Source organism: Pteropus alecto, unplaced genomic scaffold, assembly GCF_000325575.1.
Source record: "Pteropus alecto unplaced genomic scaffold, ASM32557v1 scaffold468, whole genome shotgun sequence".
NCBI lineage: Eukaryota > Metazoa > Chordata > Mammalia > Chiroptera > Pteropodidae > Pteropus > Pteropus alecto.
The window spans coordinates 793,844-801,109 of NW_006441394.1; the positions used below are offsets into that span (position 1 = coordinate 793,844).

General features: G+C 54.2%; 2 protein-coding genes across 3 annotated transcripts in view; one reads left to right on the forward strand and one right to left on the reverse strand.

The window, feature by feature from the left end:
* ART1 (ADP-ribosyltransferase 1) overlaps positions 1–454 on the forward strand; it is a 3,994-nt gene extending 3,540 nt beyond the window's left edge. The window contains 1 exon segment of the mRNA XM_015594721.1: positions 357–454. Coding sequence (XP_015450207.1) covers positions 357–454 — 98 coding nt within the window.
* Positions 455–2,028: 1,574 nt separating this feature from the next.
* CHRNA10 (cholinergic receptor nicotinic alpha 10 subunit) lies at positions 2,029–5,502 on the reverse strand. Of its 2 annotated transcripts, none has more exons than XM_015594720.1 (4): positions 5,296–5,502; positions 4,825–4,979; positions 3,432–3,964; positions 2,029–2,670 (listed from the first exon to the last, which is right to left on the reverse strand). In XM_015594720.1, exons 3-4 carry the CDS (start codon positions 3,706–3,708, stop codon positions 2,213–2,215), a joined length of 735 nt encoding a protein of 244 aa, XP_015450206.1. In that variant the 5' UTR covers positions 3,709–3,964; positions 4,825–4,979; positions 5,296–5,502; the 3' UTR covers positions 2,029–2,212. The 2 variants fall into 2 exon arrangements, with proteins under 2 accessions (XP_015450206.1, XP_015450205.1); XM_015594719.1 differs by having other exon boundaries at positions 5,357–5,496.
* Between the last annotated feature and the right edge of the window lie 1,764 nt (positions 5,503–7,266).

Genomic DNA, 7,266 nt, shown 5'->3' on the forward strand with positions numbered 1-7,266 from the left:
CGACCCCCTGGCCCACCAGCACCTCTCCTACCAGTGTTTGGGCAAAGGAGCAAAGATCAGCATCGCTAGATCCCATTCAGATCTCTACCCATGCTTTGCCCCGCCCTGCAATGCCTCATTTGTATTCACGGGAGGCCGGGAGAGAGACCTAATAACCTTTGGAAGGAGTACTGGGGCTCTCCTGGTCTTTTAATCTCTGTCTGCCTAACTCCCTAAACTCGTGCTCTTTATCTCTGTGTCCCATCAATGGTGTGCATCAGTCTTTCCAGCTCACTCTGCTTGTTTCTCCTTGTTTCGCTTCTTCGTGTATCCCATTTCACCCCCAAATCTCCCTCTCTGCCTCTGTTTCCCTGCAGCCACAGGTCAGGGGTCCCTTTCTGCACTCTGGTCCCTTTCACTGCTGCTCTGGTTCCTTGTTGGCGGAGCCTTTCCAGAGAGTCCAGACCTCCTCTGATCCACCAGACCCTGAACAGCCCTACCTGCTGCCTCTGCCCTGCACAAGGATGTCAGCCACATGTCTGCTTTAAGTGTGGCCAAGATCTATGGAAACTTCATCTGCAGGAAACTCTGGGACCTTCTCTGGCAGCTGCCAGGCCTGCTGGTGGAGAAATAGGAGAATTTTGGGACTGAACCCTACTCAGGACTCTGGAAGTGAGATGTCGAAGAAAGGTGGGCAGACTCCAGGAGAGGCAACAACTCTCTGGGAGGTATAAGATTAAACTAGTTTGGGGGTGGGGTCATTGAGGAGAAAAGCAGTTGGCCATAGTACTTGCTGGTGTTACTCAAATGCCTCACATGTGCACCTGGAAAGCTCGTATTCACTCTTCCAAGAAGCCTTCTCTGACCTCCCGCACCCTGCTAGGTTAGGGCCCTGCCGTTGTGCTCCCACAGGTCCCGGGGGCTTCTCTACACCACATGTCCATGTTTGTCGCCCATGCCGGACGGTGAGCTTCCTAAGGGCAAGAACTTGGCCTGATGCACAGAGGAGGTACCAGGAAATGTGTGAAAGTCAAAAAAGAACAAATGCCTTGCAAACAGCTGGTCCCCACATTGCTCCTACCTTGGACACTTTAAGCTCTCTGAATGTCAGTGTGTGGGAATGGGGTGGACTGCAGTTAACCCCAGAGGGGAGAGAGCAGGAGAGATGGCAGAGAGCTTTAAGCTTTATGTCCTCTGCCAGAGTCTTGGTCGAATTCCAGGCATTTTTCTTGTCATCAAAGATGTAATTTCTGTTCTGACCCATAAGTCCTAAGGTTTCCGTTTCTAGAGAGACAAACCTGGATCCCCGTCTCCCATTACCATGGGCCCCAAGGGTAAGAGAGGACATCAAGGAGGTACCAGGCACACACTTAATGATGAATTGAGGCTTTGGGGCCAAATCCCTGTGTGGTCTCCTGCTCTGAAAATTAAACCATGAATCTAAATTTCCAGTTCCCTTCTCTGAGCACCTAGGCAGGGACAGGCAAGACCAAGTCCCTATGATAGCAGCCGTTAAGAAAGAACGAGAAGGCAGAAAATATGTCAGTTCTGTTTCTTATATAAGGAAAACAACTCTCTTTTAATCAAAAAAGTAAACCCTCTAAAGCAGACACCTGTGGGGGTTGCTAACCTCTCCCAGAGGACGTATTTACATGTATGGGGAGGGGGGCCACCGGGTGGTCGAGTGAGCTGACACACTTGACTTAAGTGAAAGCTCTTAACACTCAGCACTGAAGTGCAATTTTGTCCCTCCGGGACTGCACTTAGAGTTCCTTCTCTATAGGAATTAGGGAAGTGGCGAGCTCCGGATTTCCCTTAGATGTCAGGGCAGGGGTCCCCAACCTCCAGGCCGATGACCAGTACTGGTCTGTGGTCTCTTAGGAACCAGGTCACACAACAGGAGGTGAGTAGTAAGCGAGCAAAGCTTCATCTGTATTTGCAGCCGCTCCCCAGCCTAGCATCACCGCTTCAGCTCCGACTCAGATCATCAGGCATTAGATTCTCATGGGAGCACTGGTCCCTGGTGCCAAAAAGGTTGGGGACTTCTGTGTTAGGGTATATAGCCAACAAATGCTCCTCGTGGTTTGTGAAGTCAGCAGTACTGACCCTGAGAGGGAATGTCCCAGGCTCTTAGGCACAGTGGGAAGAGACTGAGTGGTCTGAGGGCCAAGAAAACCACCTGTCCTTTGCATCTCTGTCTGGAGGTGCTGTGGCTTCAGCAGACTCCTGGGACTCACAGGGCCTGTACCAGCACCAGGAGGCTCATGACCAGGGCCATGGAGAAAAAAATGCCCAGGAAGAAGCGGTCCATCACACGGGCCAGGCGCTTCCAGTCCTCATGGCGGCGCTGGGCAGCTCGGTGGCTGCGGAAGGTGCTGGCAATGGTGGCTACATGACGCAATAGAGCTTCCTGATGGCACAGACACCGCGGCTCATGGCAAGGGCCTGCTGGCAGGCCTGCCCCTCCCTTAGGAGGCTGGGGACTGGGAGGTGACTTGGGTGGTCTAGACTGCCCACAGGGCTCCCCTCGTTCCCGTACACACAGGCCCCGTGCCAGGTGTCCGAGGAGGAAAGCCCGAGCCCAGGCTGGCACTGGGCGGGCAGTGGGACCACAGTAATGCAGGTTCATGACAAGGATAGTGAGTGCTGTGGAGAAGGTGACCATGGTCATGGTGGCCATGTAGTATTTCCCTGCAAGAGAAAGAATGAGGTGGGACCCACAACAAGAACTCAGGGGGCCTGAGCTTCCCAGCAGCCTCAGCACAAACAGGAATGAGCTCACCCACCATGAGACTCTCAGGATCCTCCACACCCAATGGATGAAAGTGGAAGGTCTCCCCTGCCCTCATTCCCACAAGTGGGTTCTCAGAAGCTATTTACTCCCTAATTGTTCCCTTCACTGCATTTACCCACAACCCATAAAAGTCACCCTCTCAAATAGTATGGCCATGACATGGGGCAACTAACTGACTGATCCTTTCAGTACAACCGGGATAACAACAGAACTTACCTTGCAGATCTGTGGGGATGCTTACCTGAGTTAATAAAGATCAAGGGCTTAGGAAAGTGCCTGGCACGCGGTGAGCACTCATTGTGTTTTGCCTGTTATTACAATCCTGAGGACATCGACCTTCCTCCCTCAAGTCCTTGAGAAAAGACCTACTCGCTTCTCAGCCCCCTCCGGTGAGGAGAGGGTGTCCTCCCTAGAAGGGGCCTACTCCTTTCCTCTCAATTTTAGAGTGAGGTATGCTCCCAGGACGCCCCCAACACACACACCCCGAAGGTGGGGGGCACTCTGCTGATCCAAGCCCCGCCCCTGCAAAGATGGGGACCCGCATGCGTCAGCGAAAGTGGGGCAGTCTCAGGGAGGGGACAGGCTCTCCCCCAATCTTCCTGCGTCCCCACAGGCACTCCCACCCTGGAGCGTTCCTCGGCCACTCACGCCCACTCACCGATGAGTGGCACACTCTCTGCTGGTGGCATGCTCTCAGCCAGGAGCAGCTGGAAGACCGTGAGCGCCAGCAGCACGGTGACGCCGAGGGATACCTTCTCTCCCGAGTCGGCAGGCAGGTGGAAGGCAAGCGGCGCGAGCAGCGAGATGAGCACGCAGGGCAGCAGCAGGTTGCACACGTAGGCAGCAGCGCGGCGGCGCAGCAGCAGTGTGAAAGTCACGTCTGGGTAGGGCTCCGAGCAGCAGCCGTAGGTGAGCACGCGCCGCCGCGCTGGCATGCCCAACACGCGCCACTCCACGTTCTCCACGAAGTCGGCCAGGCTGGCCCCGTTGCCCCGCGGCTGCACGTCCAGCTGGTGCCCGCCGTGCGTCCACGAGCCAAAAGTCAGGCCGCAGCGCTGTGCATCGAACGGGAAGGCCGACACATCCACGTGGCACGAACTGCGCGTGATGGCCGGAGCGTCCCAGCGCACAGAGCCGTCGTGCCGCAGAACCACGTTGGTGATGGCCGAGGCCGGAGGCTGTGCGTCAGCCCTGCGGGAGGCGGGTGGGGACCCCTTGAAGTGGCTACTGCCTGCGGAGCAGCTCTGGAACCACCGCAGAGCCAGACGCATGGAGAAGCTCTGTGACTACAAGTAATCCCATGGCCAGATTGCCTCCTCATGGAGGGTAGACTGTGCCCTGCGGAGTGCCCTCTGCGCTTTTGGAGGCCAAAAGGGGAAGCACCTGAAGAAGGGCCTGGAAAGGATACAGATCTAGCCTAGGGCAGCTTAAAAAATTCCTCTGCAAAAGTTGGCACCTGGCCGCACCGTGACTTCTCTTGGGTATCATCTACAAAGCTTGTAAAGGAGCCCCCCGGAAAATACACAGAGCCGTGTGATGTCTGGGAAACCCGGAACTGGCTTAGGCTGCATAAAGGGATGCTCCAGAAGGCTAGGCCCAGAAGGAAATCCCTATGCGGGCCCTTGGAGAGCCCTGAGAGTCAGAGCCCACCTGGAAGGGCGGAGTGTGCCATGAAGAGGCACTTGCGCCCCAGAACCCTCTCTGTGAGAGATACAGAACTGGCCCTGGACTGAACAGTGGGTTCCTAGGAGACATTCAGCATGGGTTGTCTTGGGACAGCCTAAAGTAGGGGTACCATGGAGGACCTGTGAAGGAGCTGGCCCCGCATCAGGCCCTTGCCATGAGCCACAATTTCTGTGCCATCAGAAAGCCCTACTGCACCATGTAGCCACTACCGCTAATACTTTTCTGCCAGATTAGAAGGGTCCTGGGGGAAGGCTGGGGTAGCATAGCACCCTGGTCAGGTGGGGGATGAGAAATAAGTGCATTCTCAGAGCCAAGGGCAACTCTAGGGACAGTTAACGGTGGGGGGAGGGGCAAGCAGGCAGTACTTGTTATAGAGTACGATGTCTGGCCGCCACACGAGACTGCTGGGGATGCGGATGGCATCCAGGCCACCATAGTCATCAGGGTCCCACCGTAGGTAAGCATCTGCCCACTCCTGTCGGATCCACAGGTACAGGGTCAGCACTTGGTTGCGTTCATCCTAGTTGGGAGCAGGGAGTAGGCACAGATATGGACACATGTACCTGCATATCTTTCCCTGAGCGTGCACACTCACCTACAGAGTTCTGGGCAGCACACACAAACCCAACTTGCCCATACAGCCAGTTCCCACCCACGGCTTGTTGTGACTTTGGCTGTTTCTTCTCTGGGCTTCAGCATCCTCAGGGATTCAAGTGTGCAAAGTGTTGGGCACACCATGGACACCCAACAGTTAGTATTCAATAATAAGTAGCTGTTACTTTTAATATTAATGTTTACAGAAAAGAATTATTTGGAGAATAATCCCAGTCTCTCACCCCCAAATTCCTTGACACTGTTCCCAGCACACTCCACAGTTATACAACAATCATAACGCACCATGTCGATGATCTGGGACAAGGTCACCTCCAGGGTTACATTCAGAGCCTGGTCTGTGTCCGCCACAGGTCTCAGGGCACTTGTGTAGTTGGCAAAAAGGTCACGAAACAGCTTGTAGGCCAGCCTGCCCTCAGCTCCCAAGCACTCTGGGGAATCAGTAAGTAGGGCTGTCCATCTGACGCCCTAGTCCAGGAACCTCTGCTCACACCCCCCACCCCCTCAAAGTAGGAGCTGTCACCTGCTCCACTATCTCACAGCCATCTGACTGGTTCTCTTGCTGTCTACCCTCTGTCCCTCTAGCTGCAAGTCTAGTTTCTCCTTGGCCTGCCTCCAGAGATGAATGAGGTAAAGGTGGTAGAGTGACTTGGTACTATCTTCAGAAACAAGGCTGACGGGTTTCTTCCTTTCCCTTCCCCTTCCCTTCCCAAGGACCTGGATTCTGCCTGCCCTGCCACAAATGCTAGAGGGACCCAAATAGGCCACAAGAGTCCCAACTCTCACCCAGGCACTTGAACCCTATTGCTTCAAAGCTTCTGACACTATGAGCCAGTCCCTTCTTTTGAAAACCTACTCTTCCCTAGGCTTTTGTGATAAATCACACTCTCCTCAGTCTCTCACTTAAGTGTTACTCCCCAGAATCCATTTTTCTTCTGAGCTCCACTCCTGAATGTCCTATAGGCACCTTAAACTCTGTAGTTGCAAAACAGGAATTCATTTCTTCTCCCCATTATCTGAAACCTGCTCCTTATTTGGTGTTCCCCATCTCAGCAAACGGCAGCCCTCAGTTAGCTGGAAATCTGGGAAATCTGGGAATTATTGCTCCCTTCTCCTCTCCCTCCCCCGCCCGCCCCCCCCTGCAAACCAGTGCCCAAATCCTGTCAATCATAACGCTGAACATCTTGAATGTTTAATCGCCTCTCCAGCTCACGCCTCTTCCTCCTTCACAGGGACTATGGCAGTAGCAGCCTTCTCACGGCTCCCCTTGCCTAAGGCTCAGCCTCTAAACACTTCTGAGAGATCACGCTTTTAAATATGCAAATTTGACCAAGCCAGTAATTGCTTAAAACCATTCAATGGCTCCTCATTGCCCACTGGATAAAGCCCCAACTCAGTCTGGCATTCAAGTCCCCTCTGGTCTGGCCCTCTGGCTTTTCCAACCCTATTTCTGGGAGCTGCCCTCTCACCGCTTCTACCCTAGCCAGGCAAATCTGCTTTCACTCTCTTCTGCATCACCCTCGCCAGGCCCCCACTTAACTCGTTCCCAGCACAGGTACTGAAGAGAGAAATGAAGAGCATGTGGAGAGAGATTGGGGGAGGATGGGAATAGCAGCAATACCCAGAGAGGCTGGCTTATTAAGCGTCATACCTGGAAGGTGTGGGAGCAGGAGCAGAAGGCCGGAGACAGAGAAGCCAAGGCTGAGGTGGTGCTTGCCTGGCCCCATGGCCTTGCTACCGCAAGAGGCAGGGCAGAACTCTGGATGTGAGCCTCCCGGCCCAACCTGGGCCAGTATCAGGCCCTGCTGTCAAGGATGGTGTGGACAATACCTGGAAGTTAGCAGTAAGACAGATCTCTGCTGGGTTTAGCTACGCTCTAGGGAGCCCTGTGGGCTTTCTGGTGATCTGACTCTCCTTTTTTGTACCTGGCCTCGGATTTTAGTACTCGGTCCTTTGCATCTGCTGTTTCTCCTTCTTTGCTGGTCCTTGCCTCTCTGGCCTCTGCCTCTGTCCTTTTCTCTGCTACTGCCACCGCATTTACTCCTCACTCGGCCTCTCTGTTTCCTTCTGTTTTTCCCTCTGTAACTCTTTCTTAGTCTCTCTTGGCTTCCCTGTCTCGATCTTCCTCTTTCTGCTCTCCAGTTCTCCTCCTGTCTCAGCCCCTCTGAGTTCCTGGCTCCATTCCCCATACCTGA